This window comes from Eutrigla gurnardus (genome assembly GCF_963514095.1).
Source record: "Eutrigla gurnardus genome assembly, chromosome: 23".
In the NCBI taxonomy this organism is placed as follows: domain Eukaryota; kingdom Metazoa; phylum Chordata; class Actinopteri; order Perciformes; family Triglidae; genus Eutrigla; species Eutrigla gurnardus.
Window position 1 is genome coordinate 14,521,107 of NC_139934.1, and position 19,048 is coordinate 14,540,154.

The 19,048-nt window shown below is 41.9% G+C and overlaps 1 protein-coding gene across 5 annotated transcripts in view; it reads right to left on the reverse strand.

The window, feature by feature from the left end:
- Nucleotides 1-19,048, reverse strand: part of nrxn2b (neurexin 2b) — a 573,287-nt gene that overhangs the window by 271,363 nt on the left and 282,876 nt on the right. For all 5 annotated transcript variants that reach the window (XM_084003189.1, XM_084003188.1, XM_084003186.1 and 2 more), the window contains 2 exons: nt 13,700-13,873; nt 7,368-7,487 (listed from right to left, as the gene is read on the reverse strand). In XM_084003189.1, the coding sequence (XP_083859315.1) occupies nt 7,368-7,487; nt 13,700-13,873 (294 nt within the window). The remainder of the gene's footprint in view (nt 1-7,367; nt 7,488-13,699; nt 13,874-19,048) is intronic.

Below are 19,048 nucleotides of genomic sequence, written 5' to 3' on the forward strand. Positions count from 1 at the left end.
TGAGCACACGGGTCCATGTTGAAGACAGCGTGACCTTCATCACCACAAGCGGCTGACAATCGGTGTTAAGCCACAACCAAGTGCATTACACTCACAGTAAGCCTGGATTCATGAAGGTATTTGGCTCGAGAAGACCAGCATCCATCTTTGAATTTCTTTCCTCTACTTTTTTTTCCTTCCCTTCTTCATTTCAAACGGTGTACCAAGCAAACGATCACCTGTAGAGGTGTGAGTCATGAGGAGAGCAGTGCTCTTCAGTAAACAGGATTCATTATAATTTGGTGAGGAGAGAATACAAGAGGATTCATGACCAATGCCTGCTGAAACCCATCAAGCCTATTAGGGATTGACAGCAGGCTAGCAAAAGCAAGGAGTACAACACTTAAGGTGCTATCACACCTGTAGTGGAGGGGAAGACATGATACATTGTCACATTTTAATTGTGGGCCGCTTCCTGTCACAGCAGTAATACTAATACTACAGGTAGAGACAGGGCTAAAAGCCTGTTTTCATGCTCCCAGATGATTGCTCAAACCTAGAGGAGCACGCAGACACATGCATGAGACGTCTTGTAATAATCTGGAGTTTATCACTGTGGGATCGCTGTCACACAATGTGTAATGGACTTAATGAACTGACAGAGTACAGCCGCTTTAACAGCTTTTGACCTGTTATCCAGGAAAGGATTACCTTCATTGTCATGCATAGCCTGTGTGTTGATTTGCATGGCTTCATACGGATCAATAGATTTGACGATAAGCGGATTCATTTATTAGTTTAGCTTTTGAAATCATGCTAAAATCACATGTCGGCTCTCATGAAAACATGTGCTTGGTGTTTTTGCTCTTACACCACAAACAACCCACACTGGAGCATGATGTTTATTTACTAAATCATAGTCAATTTACAGTCATATAGACCATAAAGCAGGGGATGCTTGAGGGTGGGACTACATTGTGATTGGCAGGTCACTACCACAGAGTTGTCTGGTCTGGTTGTTGTTTTTTCATGTTACAACTTTAGCTCTTTCACAGTGCGTATTCATTTCATGAAAGTTAACTGAAATGCGGTCATCTAAATATGTCTTCAGTAACGTTTTGGTTGTATGTAGCTAAACATGGTTGTATGTAAAAAAAAAAATTGCAGCAGAAATGCCAAAGTCAAGGCTTCACAACCGTAGTCCACAAACCCATGAGTCACCATGACTACGTCCACTTCTAATATACAGTCTATGGCTGCACTCCGGGCCTTACAATTGTTCGAGCCTATTCACTTGGTGTCATGGCCATAAAAGGACTCCATAAATAATTGCCCGATCAAACAAAAGAGGTCTATTTCCTACTAAAATGGGGCCTAAAATGCACCGTTTGATGCAACATATGGTTAACCAAATCACATATAAAATATCACAAGGAACAAATTCGTACTTAGAAAGTCTCTTCACGATGCATCTGCATCGTAGTAGGGCAACGGGTTGATGCTTTCATTTATTCTGGTGAAACGTCAATAGAGAAACAAAAAAGGAACAGATGAGGGATTGGGAGAGGAGGCAGATTGAAATCAGCATCGCAGCCTGCAAACACACTGGATCCCTGCGCTCAATTAGTATGCCTGACAGCACCATGCACCGGCAGCTGGATTCATTGTATACGCGCACGTGTTGTGCTAACGCCCAGAACCGCACAGACCCAGCCTGCTCCTCCCAGCACCTCCCTCCACCTCCCTCCCCGTCTTGTTTCCTCCCAGTTGCTCCCTCACTCACATAAACAGGATGAGAGAGCGATAGGGAGAGAAACAAAGCCCTCGCACGGCACGCACTTACACAGCATCTCTGTCTGAGTTGGTTCCAGATGAATAAGGCAGAATACCAAGTGGCCCACTTATACGCTACGCAGAGACAAATAGACCAGTCAATCACCGCGGGCTGCTGCTGAATAACAAATGCTCTCTCTGGTGTGTGTGTGTGTGTGTGTGTGTGTGTGTGTGTGTGTGCGTTTGTACAAGGGGTATAAGACAGCTTTTTCCCCCCCATCTTTGTTGTGCCTTAAATGCATGGCGTGTGCATGAACACAGTGCTACAGTATGTGCAACGACCTCCGGTTTCAATTACAAGTGTTTTTCAGTGTAATAGCAACAGATGTTTCTACTGTTAATGAGAACAGAAACACAGAAGCTGTTTTTGGAAAAGGGCTGCATTTGATACTGAATGCTGTTGGAGAGTACTTGCATTTAGATGTGCCTGCCAAGGTTACTAGACTGTGTGTAAAAAAAGAGGGATGCCAAATTTCATTTATTCCTCCACGCTGTGTTTCATGTGTACCTCCCCAGAGTGCAGCGTGGTAGGCCTGTGAGAGCAAACTCACCAGCAGAAGGGGTCAACGAAGAGGTGCAAACAGAACTATTGAACATAATAGCAGCTTCTCCGCTGAGGTTGGGAATTACTTCACAGGCACTAATAACCCACCCACAACTGTTTGAACCGTGGCACTGCTCGGCAACACTGCAGCAGAGAAACTTGACAGATGTATTCATCAAGAGTGAGAGGTGGGCAGCTTGCCTTTATCCAAAAGGTAAAAGGCAACAGTGTTAACCCAGAGCAGTGGTGATCACTTCCAATATAAACGTTCTGCCCATCAGACTGCTGGGCTACCTCAATGGTGTCTTTTTTTATGTTCCATGTCAGGTAGATGCTCATAAATAAACTATGAAAAATAAAAAGACTGCAATCCAGCATGACACGATGGGGGGAAAAGGCAATACGTTTCAATCCGGGGATATTGCATGGGAGCGCTTTCTGGACCAGAAGGTAATAAACATCTTAAAAATCTAATCTGTACTGCACTATATTTTGTGACAAATGCACTTCCATTTTTTCTTTTTCAAATGCAAAAACAAATTAAAAGTGCTTCGATAATCCATTTTCAAGAAACTACTGAGGAGAACAATTCTTCAGTTAGTGGACGCCCCGAAGGTAAACCTATTTTAAAAAGGAATACAACAATAAGAGAAACAAACATCTGAATTTTTGATGAGACGGGGGGGAGGGAAATAACACGGGAATGGGATTTAAATCACGCCTGAAAGAATCGGCGCTGCCCTGAGCGTGGCCTAATCAACACCAACAAGCAGAGTAGATAACCCCGGGATACTCCCGTTTTAGTACCGGCTTCTCAAAGTGTCTCATTCTATTCCCTCCCCTGCCATCGCCTCTGGGCACTAAATTGTGTGACATTTCAAAGGCTACAACAAAGTACACGATAGTAAGCTTCAAGACAAATAAATACACTATCAGATTAGGTAAGCTTTTTAATAAAAGATTCGAGAGGAGAGGATTGCATAACTAAATCTCCATTGAAACCACAGCAAATTGGACTAAATAGACTAAAGCTGTTCTCTTTTCAACAATATACCAAATTAAATATGACTCGAGAATCAAAAGCAGTGGCAATCACTCTATTCAAGTCATCATTCTTGGAAAATCCCTTCAAAAACACGGGGCATGACTCAAACTACACAGAAATGCAAATTACTCACCAGCAAATAGTTTGGATCAAAACCATTCATCTCAGCGTCACTTTAAAATGGTTTGAATATAGTGGTGCAGCAGTGGAACCACTAGGATCCTACTGAACCTGAGCAGTTTCTAACAGTCTGACTAGTTCATCTTTGTATCGGCTAAGATACTCTAAGCTTGAGTTTGAGTTTCATTTTAGCAAAATGCTGAATCTGAGTTCCCTCTGATAACAGTTATGTAATGGTCAGTCTAGGGCTTTTATTGTGAAAGGTAAGATAGGAAAGAGTGATACAGTTTGCAGTCTGGGTTCGGAGCACGGATCCTCCTTGTTGCTGGTTTACAGAAATAGTCTCAACCAACTCGGCACGATGTGATTGGTTGATGCCTTTATCTGCGTCACAAAAGCTCAGAAAAAACAACGTTGATCCTTAAAATTACACATTTTCTCTTATAATATTCACGTGTGTAAGTGCACGAGACAACAAAAACAGTTTGAAAAAAATATACTGACGTGCAAATAAATGTCATAAAAAAAGCCCCCAGTGTGTAACGACCTTGAATAATAAATGAGCAACTAGCATGCATACTGTACGTGTGCACTGTACTGCTGAGGAAGGGACAAAGCGAGTGATCACATGGCAAGGTGGCTCTTTGTGATTCATTCTACTGGTTCTATTTCTTTCCCTTCCTTTGATAACATGCATCCAAATCTCTTGTAAAGCTACAAAGAGATACGACCCATGCACCTGTTTATCCCTGTCTCATTCTCATTATGCATGCACAAACAGACAGGTAGGACGCCAGCCGTTTGATTTCGGTGGTTTCAGAAACTAATTCTACAAGGTTTAAAAAAGGTGCAATGCATCTTGTCGAGCCACTTTCTCAAAAGAAAAAATATGGGTGACATGTTCTCGGGTCCAACCTTTAAGGAAATTAAAAATGGCAGAAATGAGGACATTTCACTCTGGAGCAAAGAGAGAGTGTAACCCTGACGACTTCGCTGGAAAAAGGAAAATGATTGAAGATCGTCTACACCTGTAGGATCGGTTCCATACAGAAATTTAAATTGCGACCCGAACGTGGCAAATCCTACCTTCAATTTCAGAGCCGACTCAAGGGCAATTCCTGGTGCGTTCAGGCAAATGTTGATTCGGTGATTGTGCAAGTCCAGAAAAAGGCTCAAAGATACAGAGCTGCTTGGTTGGCGCGAACAGAAATGCAAGAAGAAAGAGAAGACGATGAAGAGAAGGAGCCAAAAGCTCAACTGGGGGAAGGCTCTTCAGGTCAAGAGATGAAAGTTCCAAGCTGGCAGAAATCAAGACAGCAGGGCAGGTCTGAAGTTGTGCAGCGGCTGTGAGGAAGGAAAGCAGCAATAGCCATAGCAATGCATGCACACTGAGAGGCTTACGGACTGTTGTGTAACACATTTGGAAAAATATATACTGCGAGGACACGTTAACAGTACAGTGTTAGTAAATGTGTATTTTCCATCTGTGCAACAGTCAAATTTGCAGTCTTGTGTTGAAATTGGCCAAAACGGAGGTTTTAAAATGTTCCACAAATGTGCCATCAGTATCATCTCTCAGATGGTGAATGTGTTATAGTGTAGTATGGCAATCTGTCAGCAAGGAAACACTGCGTGAAGAAAACAAGTGGAGGAGGTGGACTTTAAACAGCAGCCAATTTGTTCTTCATTTACGTTAGTTTTTTGTCAAGATCACTTTTTCATAGTATTTATTGATGTAATCCTCATTCATCATATTAATAAACAGGCTGCAAGGTACACCATTACCCAGTGTGCACCATGTTAGGACCAACAAAATTCATGTTTTCTTCCAGGCTGGGTTGTAATTTACATAACCAACTAAAATTATCCTGACAAAAAACTGGTTTTTATTTCACCTGGAAAACTTTTCCTGCCACCCATTTGATAGATGAAAAACAAAGGACTCAGAAAGATTGTCTTGGCGATGTTTTTCACCTGTTCTTGCCTCTCGGGGATTCCAAATATTCTCTTATGGGTGGAGTTTGACCTAATTCAGTGCAGACAGATAGTCTGTGTGCTTAAAGGTTTTGTCTGGAGTTACACATTATCTTTATTGAGGCCGCTGGTCAGGTCCTCCCCTCCACTCTACACACACTCACAAAAACCCACACTCATCCCCTGGTTCTCTCCACAGGACTCATGTTTGTATGGTCCCGGGTGCCACACACCTGTAACTGTCATCTTTGAAGCCAGCGCAGTAAAACCGTGAAACGCTCCCCACAGGCAACAACTCCAATGCAGGAATCAGCATCCCTCTCCTCTCTTCATCATTTGCTCTCCTCCAGGGATCTCTCTGCTTATCGCTGCATGGCTGTCATGCCGACAGAGCAGCTATTATTATCACCTTCCCCTTGCCCGAGTCTTCCAAAAAGCCAAAGCAGCACCTTGCTAATCATCTCCTTACTGTCATGCCCAATCATATTCTGTCTAGCTAACAGTGCCACCAGCATGACATTGACCAAAGATAAACTCCATCATAAATGAAACATAAGGTTGTTTAAAAAAAAAAAGAGGGAAGGAGGTGAAGGCGATGCAGCTTAACTCAGCACCCACCACTTAAACAAACAAAGACGTATGCAAACAAGTCTATTAGCCTGTCACCCTGCCTCTGCCCCTGTTTAAATCAAGCCTGTGAGGAGTCCTGAATCCTAATTGTACATCAGCTATGTGTCACCGCACAGCTTAACCATACACAACTGTTACACACTGCCAAACATAACCATCTTTACAAATATGTTATCAGAATGCAGACGGGAGCCGTTTCACCTGTTGCATATTAAAGGGGATGGATTGGATTTGAAGTGGGGTTGTATGAGGTACTTGTCTATAGTCGGTGAGTTAGCTACAGTAGATGGAGTTTGGAGGAACAGACCGGATCAAAGCAGTGTACTGCTGTGGATGGGGGCAGCAGCAAAATGGATTTCAGACGTCGAAAGAAATCCATATCTGTTTAAGTGTACGCTATATTTACAAAATGTTCTGATGGAGTACCCAACTGAAATACTCTACAGTATACCGATGTGGCTTTGAAGCGAGCATAGGTAAGTTTCACTTTCGGTTCCCTTCCCCGTCAGAAAGAGTTGCCTGATGGCAAGATGAAAATATTCCAACTAAAAAGATGTTTTTTCCCTCTGGCCCCATCCACAGCAGTACAATACTCTGCTACAGGGCTGGTACTCCTGTCTGTTTAGGATGTGCTGACTGTCATCCACTAATACACCGAGCACGGAGAATTACCACCTACAACCCTCTTCAAGAAACACCTGACCTCTCCTTAACCGTGACACTTGGAGATTAAGCCTTTCCCATGCAGCTGGTGCACACCTAAGACGAATACATAAAATGCAGCTTCCCTGTGGGCAACCATAAGAGCCACAATCATATCACTATAAATTCACACTGACAACCAAAGGCAAGACACTTCAAATCAATAAAACGTGAGTTCTATTCGGCCCTCTGTCGGGACTCTCCCTTCTGAAGTCCATTACCGCCAGCCACCCAGCAGGCCACCACATGGCATAGGACACAGGACTGGATTCCCTGCTACTTCTCACAGCGTGTGCTAGCGCTGCCTCAGGAGCCAATCTCACGGTGAAATCTGAGTTGTACAATCCGAGGTGTTACTATGAATCATGTGCGAGTAGCAAAACATTAGATGAGGAGTGAATGTTGAGCATCAAGCACTGAAGCTTTGACTAAGTCCTACTGTCGGCTATCCACCTACCAATATCTCCACCTGCACCACTCACTCCTGCCATACACACTCAAACCAAGGCGGTGGCTAAAAGAATCAAACGTTTCACTTACGATCATTGCAGAATGAACCTCCATAGGACGTCATGGTGCAGTCGCAGGTGAAGCCCTCCCACTGCTGGAGACATACCCCCTGATGGTAGCAAGACTCCTCCGTACAGGTGGTACTGGGTCCTGAGGGCAGAAGTTCAGTGTTTTCAGTCCAGAGATAATAAGGAATATGTAACACACACACACACACACACACACACACACAAATGAGGTTTGACTATCCAAAGCATTTCCAGCTCTGCTGGCGGTCCACTTCTACTCCTTCTAAAAGCTCTGTTTAGAAATTCACCCGCTAACTTACCAGTTACCAACATGGATAATAAAGACTAAAAAGGTCAAACAAAGGTTTTTCATTTGTCAAACGTTGATACCAAGGAGGATTAAAAGAGGACACATCACATCTTAATATGGCACCTTATTATTGGGGGTACAAGTGGACGTAGTCATAGTGACGTCCAATGGTTTGTGGCCTACAGTTTTGGAGCCTTGAGTTCGGCATTTTGTCGATAGCAATTTTGGATTTTGGCTGTCGCTATCTTGGGATTATTGCAACCAGAGAAGGAAGTGACCATATTTGGACTGTGGAGGAGCGACGGGTGGATCTGATGAACACAAGCGGCACCCCGAGCAGCAACCTTACTGGATCTGGATCCATCTGGTTTCTGGTGTGAAGCTGTTAACAAAGTTAACTTCATCCTTCAAAGTCACCTTTACAGCTGAGAGTTCGTAGCTCACTGCATTGATAGCGTGGTAGAGACGGTAGCAAATCTACGCTAGCGACCTGTCAATCACAAGCTAGCCCCGCCCTAAAGCATACCCTGATTCATGGTCTATTTGAAGGATGAATTTAAATTGGATTGGAATTTACTAAATGAACATCATGCTGTATTGAAGAAGACTTTAAACTATTGATTGAGACCATAAACTAATATTTACAATGTTTACTGCCACTACACAAAGGGGGGATGATAGCAGCAAGCAAAATCTGCCACAAATTTGAATGTGTGCTGATACTGCATTTTAATACTATCCATCTTCTGTACCGTGACATATTTTGTTCAAAGGATTTGCTCACCACCTTCTCCAGCTCTGTGCTGAGCCATAGTTATAGATTAATTGATGGATAGATGTCTTAATATTATTGATAGAAATTGGTTGTCTTTTGTTTTCCAGGAAGAAGTATATTTTTGTAGAATATTTTTCTGCATTTATTGTTAAACAGGTGCATGATATAACCGAGGATGTGATCTCAAGTGTTAAAAGAGCAGATTTAATTTCAGCTGGAGTACATGCTGTTAACGCTTTGTTCAGCACCATGAAAGCCTTCAATGAAATCACATACTTTTAATACTTCTTAAAAGAGCCAATGTCTTTGACAAAATAAGGTAGCTGCTCATCCATGCACTAAAAGTGATTTATGTTGTTTAAAAATGCATTCAGATTCAATTTGACATTAATTCAAGGTTGAAACCTGGCATGTAATTGCCAGACTAGGGGCATATTTGCGTTGGAAATTAGTGTTAGAGTTAGTTCCTGTTTAGCATCTCTATTTTGTCAGTGTGTGTGTGTGTGTGTGTGTGTGTGTGTGTGTCGGTGGATAATGCCTCCTGTTGTTCCCTCCCACTGTCACTAACGGCTGAAGACATTTAAATTGTCAGATTCTCCAGCGTTGTAATTTCTCTGTGGAATTCCTGCCACGATTCAGATAGGTAATGAAAACTCATATTTCCAATTCAGATTATACAAACTGCTACTGACCCGACAGGCACTGTTATATGAACTGTCATGATATGGAAAATAAATTACCACGTCTTTCCAGCCTCGGTATTATTAGAATCTAATACGACTGATGGGAATGGAAGCAGAAGAGATCTTTGTTTTCGTCCCGACGAAACCTGATTTCAAATAACTTCTCAAAATTAGACGAGGACCAAAGCTGAATGATGGATAGGAGATTAGGATCTATACTAGTCCTAAAAATAAGTAGTGGCTGTTGTTTTGGTGGTGGGAATTCTCATTAAAATCTCAATTAAACACAAACATTTCCAACGAATCATGGTTCAGTGGAACACTAATTTGTTTCTGCATAGATAAACAGACATCTCACTGTGCCATTTACAAATTGCCCAATTAAAAGCCCCCCTCCCTCCCCCCACCACCACCACCACCAAAACAGAAAGTAAAAAATAAAGTCACCGATCTCCGAGAGCTTTAACTTTCTGCTCCAATATGTCCCCTTATATTCGATGGCATCCCCTTTCCATCAGCTTGTTCTGTTAGTAGTTCCTAACCACACTAATTACCCCATTAATTACTGGCTTATAAAAGGGTCCCTTGAGGAGCTAATTAAGCATATTGTCATAATTAATAACCGAGTCTTGTAATCGCTTCCTCACTCTTCTTTCAAAGTATCGATCGGCCAAACATTACCTTTGTGTGGCTGCCTGAGAACCTGTTAGGTGCCTCGGGTTTGTTGGACCATAAAACTCCATCTGTTGTGTTTGCACCAAATGTTCAGGGAAACGCTGCACAATACAGGGAGCCAATAAGACTAACATCACTGTTAAACCCGAAATGAACACACATCTACACTCCCGTGCTGCCGTCACCTGGATCGGAAACTAACAGCTGGGTTAAAACCGAAACATCTGCTCATGTAATAGCCGCGCCGAGCAGATCCCGGTTCGTAATGAAATAAAAAGGAGGCTAATATTGTTATTACTGCTGCTCTGGTAATTCTCGCAGAATCTTTCAAATTGTTTTTTTTTTAACTTTTATGGATCTTTACAAGCAACATGTTCTCACTTTAAACTTGTCAAATACTGACACTTTAAAACATGATAACTAGGTTCCCCTCTTGCATCAGTGGACGTAGCAGCTTTGAAGCCCCGCCCTAAAGCGTCCCATTTTTTACAGTCTATTTGACTCTAAATGGACCATAACTTACTTAATGAACATCATGCTGTGTTGAAGAAGACTTGAATCTAGAGATTGAGACCATAAACTCATGTTTACAATGTTTACTGAGATTCTAAATCAAGAGAGAAGTAGGACCATTTTCTCTTAGACTTCTATACATTCAGAGGAGTTGCCCCCTGATGGCTATTAGAAACAATGTAAGTTTAAGGCTCATCAGTTCCCATTAATTACATGCCTAAGATGTTGTTTTAAACTCCCAACATATGTTAACTTAGCCCTTAGATTGAGGCAACAAGATGGTTAGGTCGGGGAGGAAGATTGTGGTTTGGGTTCAAAAAAGTACGTTTGTTACATTAAGTAAGTATTGTTTCTTATGCAACTTCCCATCTAAGGTAAAACACTGACTTCTGGTCGGGACATGAAAAGTGGTCTCCTGGGTCCAAGTCCATGTTTGTTTGTTATTTCTTGCTCTTTATAATGAAGCGGATGGCTTGATATTGCTATTTGACAAGCTGGGAGTGAGACTGGGTGGTAAAAAGTGATTTAAACTCGGGTACTATTGCTTCAGCTACTACAAATATTCATTCTCCTACTAATAATGCCACAATACATTATTTTTATTTTCACATTTTTGGCCTCGTTTATATGTCCCTCCGTGACTCTGTGCCACATTTTAAGTGCCAGCATTTCAACTCTCTCAGTCTCAGTCTCCTTCCCTTTTCCCCGTCTGGTTCTTTGTTGTTGTGATCTGCTGAGTCAGTGGACAAGAACAAGCTCAATGCTTTGCCCTTTGTTTGGCTTTAGGTCATCGGAGTCTGGAGCAGCAGCCCCCTGTGACCAACATGCACCCAGTCCACAAGCTAACAATGACCTCTGAACCAAGCGGGTCAGGAGTTTGCCACTGATCAACACACAGGGCAACACTGTATTGTGGTCACTTTTTTTTATTATTATTGATTTAATTATTTCTGCTGTTGCTTTAGTAAAGGAAGAAGTCAGAGACTGGATAAGAAATGTTGTTAGAGAACATCAATTAGTACCATTCAATAAATAAGTTGTAATTTAACTGATTTGACGTCGGTGTCGGCTTTTTTGATAAATGGAAACAAATTAATTTGTTTATCGTGAATTAGATCCGTGGACAAAAGTGTTTTTGATGTGCTCCTTTCAAACCAACAAGGGAATACATGGATTTGCAACACCTTCAGGTGCAGTCACACTTTTATTTGTCAAAAAGGTCCACACTTCCAAAAGTGTTCATTACAACTGCTCGGCTCCCTTGGACCTCCAATCATTAACTAATATTAGCATCCATGTTGGTTGCCTGGGGAGCCAATATGATAGCTCAACGCGGCTTTAAACAGTGTTTGGAACAAAGTAATTGTACTGTAGCAGGTAATAAGGGGGGTGGCAGAAGTAGCAGCATTAGGGATCGAGGTGGGGGGGGGGGGGGGGGTGCTGGATCAGTAATGCTTAGAGTTGGCCAGTGTGACCCTGAGGGAAATCAAGTCTGTGCTCTCCGACACTCGGTATGCCGTTGAGACGTGGTGGTGGGGGGGTAAAGGGTAGGGTGTGCGGAAGGCAAAATGCTCCAGCCAAAATCCACCTTTATGCTCTGGACTAACTACTTGACACAGGAGCCACGCAGCCTGTGACATGGCCGCCAACCCCACACAGCACAACGGATACACGATGGATGAGGTAAAAGCCAGCGAGGGTGGGGGCGTTGCTGAGATTAGCCACACTGACAATAACATTAGAGGAGAGACATACCTCCCTCGTGCAGGTTTTATGGGGCAATAGAGAGGATATACAGAGGACAGGGGCTTAGAGTGTAAAGACTGCCCAGAGCTGGGAGAATTTGGGCGGGGTCACTGGTGCAACAACAGCACAGGAAAATACACCAGATTACTGCACTGCTGTGTCTTTACTGAAAAGCTACTGCAGTGGCTCTCTTGTTTTTAATCAGGTCATGCATGGGTGTAAATAAAAACAGAAAAAGGCCCTTTAACTCCTCACAATCTACCATTTGTTAAGAATCTTGGAGTGATCTATCACACCTCCTTCCAATTTGTCAAACAAACGAGTTCAGTTGTCAAACCGACTCTTTCCAGTTAAGACTTTTAGCCAAAGTAAAGGCCTTTCCCACTCCCGATGCCCTCCAGAGAGTTAATCATTCTCTTATTAAAGCTCAGTTAGACTACTGCAATTCTTTGTATGTGGGTGTAGAACAGTCGTCTCTCTCATCTGTAATTAGTACAAAATGCAGCTGTTCGTCTTCTTACTGGGAAAAGAAAACTGGGTCATATATCACGAGTATCGGCCTTCCTACATTGGATTGATGCTTGTTTTCAAGCCTTATCTAGCATTACTGCTGCATCTCTATACTCCAGTTGGAGCACTGAGATCAACCAATCAGATGCTTCTGGACGTACCCAGAACAAGATACAAAAGTAGTGTTGAACGAGCCTTTGCGGAGGCTGCTCCTTTTCTCTGGAACAGCCTACTGATTCAAAAACGGCCCAGAACACAGAAGCATTTCAATCAGGGCTGAAGAGCCACCTCTTCACCTGAGCATGTGACTGATTTAACCTGACTTCATCTTCTGTTGTGCTGCCTGTATTTTACCCCCGCTTTTCTTTACTGTTTTCTACTGTTTTTACTGTTGTTTCCTTTGAATTCATTTTAATGTTATGCGTGTTCAGCACTTTTGTCAACTGGGGTTGTTTTTAAATACATTTTGACTTAACTTGTGGGGGGGGGGGGGGGGGGGTATTTCTGAAACAGCATCACATATAGGCCTGGAATATGTACTACAGTGCGGCAAGTCATGAAATCAAAGAACTAAGGTGAACTGTAAAAACCCCTGTACATAGCCGGACTAACTGCATGCTTTTAGTCCATGTTGCATGTGAGAGTGCCCCACTAGCTAGTTCATGGCCCCCACTCTGCACTGCTCTCATTCCGTTGCATTTGAAAGAAAAGTGCCGCCCAGTTGCCCCTAAGGTAAACACTGTTAGCTCCGTCATCACATTGTATTTTTTATCTCCTTCTCAAAATGACAAATTAATCATTAATTGTACTAGAACTGATCTGATCCCACTCCTGACTTGTTTTCCTTAATAATTATCCGTCAGCTACTCAAACTGAGCTATCCTTGATGTGAAATTGTCGAAATGTTGTCACCCGGGAAAGTGTCACCAGCAACGAGAACACTGGATTACACTGCATGAACACAAATCAATACTATTTGATTTCCCTTGTTGATACACAGGAGATCATTGCTATTTATCCTTACCCTCGAACACGGATGTCATCAGAAATTATGGGAATAAAGCTTAAAAAAAGATAAAGTACTGTTAGCTTTGACTTTAACCGTTGTCAAAGTCGTGATGGACGTCTCATCCTCCACTCACCATCGCAGCCTCGTTCCACCTGACCCACCCTGTGGAGTGCATCTGCGATCAGGTCGGGGAGTCTCCCGTTCAGGTCCACGGAGGCCAGACAGCCCTGGTACCCGTCCCGGGATGCTATCAGCTTGGGCAGATTGCTGTACATGCTCTTCGTCACGCCACCGATGTACAGCTCCCCTAAAAAAAACACACACAAACACATAGAAATCACCCATGAGGAAGATTGTAAACGTCTCAACGTTTTGAATGAATGCTGATCATATAAATGTTAACGTATTCAGACAATAACCACCTTCTCTGACAACCTCTTTATACACAGACAACAACATACATATACATATTGATAAAAGGGAGGCGAAGATAAAACCAACAGTTAGATATTGATTCAACAATAAAAAGAAAAATCTAAACAAATAAAAGACTAAAAGTCAGCGTACAGAAGCAGAAAACAAAAAGTATTTAAAGATAGTAGTAGTTTTCATTTATTACCCCTCATTTATTTAAATTAAAATGCATCCATTGGTTGTTGTGTGTTGTAACAAAAAGAACACAAAACTAATGGAAGTTGGAGTTGAATGTTACCTCTTCAGTCCCACCTAACTGGACCATACCACCTGCCCAGGTAAGTGCAGGGTGAGCTTAACAGAGAACAAGCATCACAATCACACAAACACACCTAACAAAATGTTAAAGAAGAGTGTTTGAGTTCCTGCTGACATCATAATCCATGTATGAGAACGCATACACGCCAATTATAAAGTATAAATATCATTTCCAGCAGAACTATCTTACCTACGCTCCTCCATGTTAACATGGCACAGCCTCTCCATGCTAAGAGGACATAATGAGGCAAACCTGTCTGCACATTCCCTGATTGGGCTGCTGATCGAGCCAGCATCAAAGGGAGTGAAGCAACCCACAGATGGAAAAAAAAAGAAAAAAAAAAAAAAAGTAAAGTTATGAACCTTCATATTCCGCTTGCAATTTAAAAAGCCTCATACAAACAGGTTCTGATAATGCAACGCTTAAAATATGCTATTCATTTACCGACTACAACACCACCGGGTGTACTGCACGAGCCCTGAGAGACGCGAGAGATTGTTTTTCTGGTGATCCATTTTCTAAATCTCATCTACATTCTTTTCTCTCCGGAGTTTATGACGTCGGAACAGGTGGAACAAGTATTGGCAGGATATGTTTTTAAGTCGCTTTGTATTAAGAAAAATAGTTTGGCAGATGATACTCATTTCATCCACAAGAAGCTAAACAGGACGAAAAACATTCATGATTTCATCCAGGAGAGCTTTAATGTCTTCATGCTTTCTAACTCATTAAAGGATTGTCCTTGCCTCTTTGTTCACCTGCTGTATAAACATGTTGTTTTCAAATGTTCATCAACATGAACTTCAGTTTACTCTCCAGACGAGAAGTGACATAATTACATCACTAAATGTTTATACAGTACTGTCTGTGATGCATGTGCTCAATATGAAACCTGTCCTTAGTGTCTTAGCAAGCCGTTGACCTATTGGTGGCTATATGGGACCCTGGGAATCACAGCATTGTGAACCTCCACCAATATCTGCAGGTAGATGACAGTACACATTACGGTCTCCAGGAGAGAGAATTGACAGTTTAAAGCCGAGCAGCGTGAGTGTTGGGAGGTATGCTCCTGAGAGACGTCCCCCTGACAAAATGCTTGTCATTGCAGAGGCGTTAAGGACATCTTTTGATGATCATATGATTTAAAGTCAGTTGACAATAATGGATTGTACAGCGTCGAGCCTGGCGCTTTGGAAACGCCATTTGATGCTTTGCATTTGATGCTTAGAAAGATTTATTCCGTGAGCCTGTCCATATACTCTTCTGGGAGGAGATCAGAATAATACACAACAGCAATTGTGAATCCACAGCCAGACGATAAAGCTGAGTTTTGGGCTATCACTCCCGTTTCTCCTCTGAGCCCTCAGCTCTGTAGAGTTGTGAAGGAAATGCCAAGTGAAATTATGAAAAACAAAAAGAGGCCTTTGATGTAGGTGCATATGAATAAAAGGATTTGAAATGCTTCGGTCATTTCTCATCATCAGAATTCCTACTTTATCGTTAAGTAGGCATAAAGTGAAACATCCAGCGGAACCTTCTTCACACAGATCGCAGCCCGGAAAGATGGGACCATCAGAGAAAAGAAAAGTACATTTTCAGAGCTGAAAACCACAACTTTCAACTCTAGCACTCTGAGAGGCAATGAGCCACAAGGTCAATTATATGTGGACTTTGTGTAATGGAATGAGTCAATGATGTTTGCCAACTTCTCTCTGGAATTAATGAGCACTTGACACTTCATATTTCCCAGCTGGGGCCCCCGGGTATCACAATCAATACAAAAAAAAATCATTAGCTGTCCGGCTGAGTGATGTCGTGAAATAGCGGCCGTAAAGAACCATTTAGCAAATATGAAATTATCGGTATGGAGTTAATCTCCACAGAACAAAGCGTGCATTTCCTGCAGAAGTCGACGGCGGTGAGATTCCTCTGGCTGACTGCAGAACTGGGGGAGACAAGAGAGGAGGGAGGGCTGTGCCAGATGTACTGTAAAGGAAATTAGTCATGCGAGTTTTGTTTTCCTTTAGCAGAGTAAAGACTCCAGCAAATGACTAAATATGCGGCACGCATACAAACACCCACTCAGGAGAACTGGGCTCTCATTGTGTTCCGTTCGGAGTGGAATACTTGCATTTGAATTACAGATTACTTTGGGTGAAGTTTTGACTTCCGTGTCGATCTGGTCCATGAACAGTTTGTTGTGCAGCATATATTACAGCCTATCCATGATTTTAAATGTGTTTACTGCGGAGAGTCCAGTTCACCAGGTTAGCATGTGAGATCATTGATCTAAGTGACGCCACATATTGCAGCTCAGTAGCCCAACACAAACATATTGTTTCATTTTTTCCAATTCAATTTAGTAATTTCCCATTTTCTCTGCAAAAGATGGTTGATTTATACATTTAGAATTTGTATATTTGTTGACAGAAAGGACTCATTTCAAGTAGGTCTCCAATAAGACCCACTTATTTAAGATGGCTCTCTGTCTGTCTTTAATTTCATGTTTTGTGCGTATATTTGTGTATAAATGTCATACTTCTGAATTTTTTGCTTTGTTTTTATTATAACATTGATGCTGTTGTTAGGTTTTTAACTGCAATCTGTTTACTGTGAAGCACTTTGTGATTGTATCTGTGAAAAGCGCTATATACATTGTATTTACTTACTAACTTACTAATACATTTACACGTTTAGAATTTTACATTTGTGCAAATATTGCAATGTTGATCTTTTCAAGAAGGTGGCTTAATGAATATGCAAGGTTTCACAGGTATATTTAAATGTGTAGGTCCTAAGAGGAGTGGCGTACTTTAGAAGTACTTTAGAAGTTTTAAGTGCACTTACGTCCCTACCATCGCTCTTAGAGAGGAACACTGTCCATCCTGGCTCCCAAGAGATAGGAGAAAAAGAAGAAGGTTGAATGTGATGAGTAATGGAGATGAGGACTGAAGATGGTGGCGGTGGCGAAGATCCAGTGGGCGGTGAGAAGATGATGGAGACCAGGAGGCAGTGAGATGACGGTGGCTCGAGCAGCACAATTCTGTCTGATGTGGTCTCAACAACAATAACAACCAGAGTAATCACTCAGTTGTCCATTTCAGCAATTCACTTAGGAACCAATACAAAATGTCACACTTGACTTCACATATCTCAATGACTATTCATCAACATTCCCACACATTTGAGCTGAGAACTTAATCTTATCTTAACGACTCGCAGAGACAATAAGAGTCAGAACAGAAATATAAGAAATAAGGACAGAAATATAAGTTAACTTAACCAACCAACCACCAGCTTAGCATATTTTCCAATTGCACAGTATTCAACTATTTCAATTGAAACCACACCATTTGCAACTTCACAAGTGATCTGCTCACCCCGACTGGTTTTCTTAACATACAGTAACACATGTTCAAGGTGAGCAACAACCAGAATGCTGATGCAGGGACAGGGAAAGGATTTTCAGTGTGCATATAAGGATTGGTCAACTCTGGGTACAAGGATTCAAATAGGAAACCAGCAGAAATAAAATAAAATAAAAACAATCAAGCATAAATGATTTATCAATCATAGTGCATGAATCATAAACAATGCAATTTAGGGGTTCACAAGTGGATATATGTCCATAGGAGGCTTTTATTACCTTCCGGAAAGTTTTCTGTGGTTTTAGAGAGGTGAAATGCAGATTTTGTCTTGGTTTTTCTTGCCCTGGCCCAGACAATATCCCGTTCTTTAAGAAGGCCACTGATCTCTGGGGAAAACCAGGGGTTGTTACGCCCTTTCACTCTGAATTTTCAGAATGGAGCATGTTAATTTATAATACCTAAAAAACCATCATAAAAGAATTTCCAGGCCAGCTTGACGTCATCAATGGGAGAAATTCTAGTCCATTCAAAGTGAGACAGCTTATGTATAAAAGCTTGTTCACAAAAGTGTTTGAAATCTCTTTTAAGAAGTAGTCCGGGTTTGGACTTCAGGAGATTGGCATTTCTGACTGTTGCTATGGCACAGTGATCACTTACATCATTAGAAAATATACCAATATCTGTGAACTTATGAGGGTGGTTTGTTAGAATTAAATCAAGCATCTCTCAGAACGTTTAATGTTAGGACGTGTTGGACTGTCAATTAGCTGAGTAAGATCTAATGAATCACAGACAGATTAAAGGCTGTCAAATGCAGAGGATAGCCAGTCACTGTTGAGATCCCCGACAAGAAGAAGCTCCTTGATATCAAGCCCGGTTACATATTGTGTTAAAGAAGACTGGCTGATGGGGGTCTATAACAGCCAATGACAGTGACAGACTGACCCTGGACAAAGTGCCTGGTGATGGACACAGAGGTTATAATGTTACAATTGGATTTATTGCTGATGTAGATAGTGACCGCCGCCCTTCCTGAGGCGATCACATCTAAAGACATTGTAGCCCTTAATACTAATATCCTGGTCTGATACAGATTTGCTTAGCCAAGTTTCAGATACAACTAACATATCTGTGTCTGTTGTTTGGATCCAAATTCTAACTTGGTCCATTTTAGGGAGCAAGCTATGGACAGTCAGGCCAGACTGAGGCCAGATATGGTTTTAAAGTCAGCAGGGGTGCTGATACAGTTAATAGGCCCTGGGTTTAAGGTTTGGAGCCTAGTATGATATGTTGTTGGTTTGACAAAGTCAAAGAAAGACATACCGTAGATGACCATTTAGTAGCCCGGGCGTTTAATATGCTAAATCGACTTAGAGCCCAG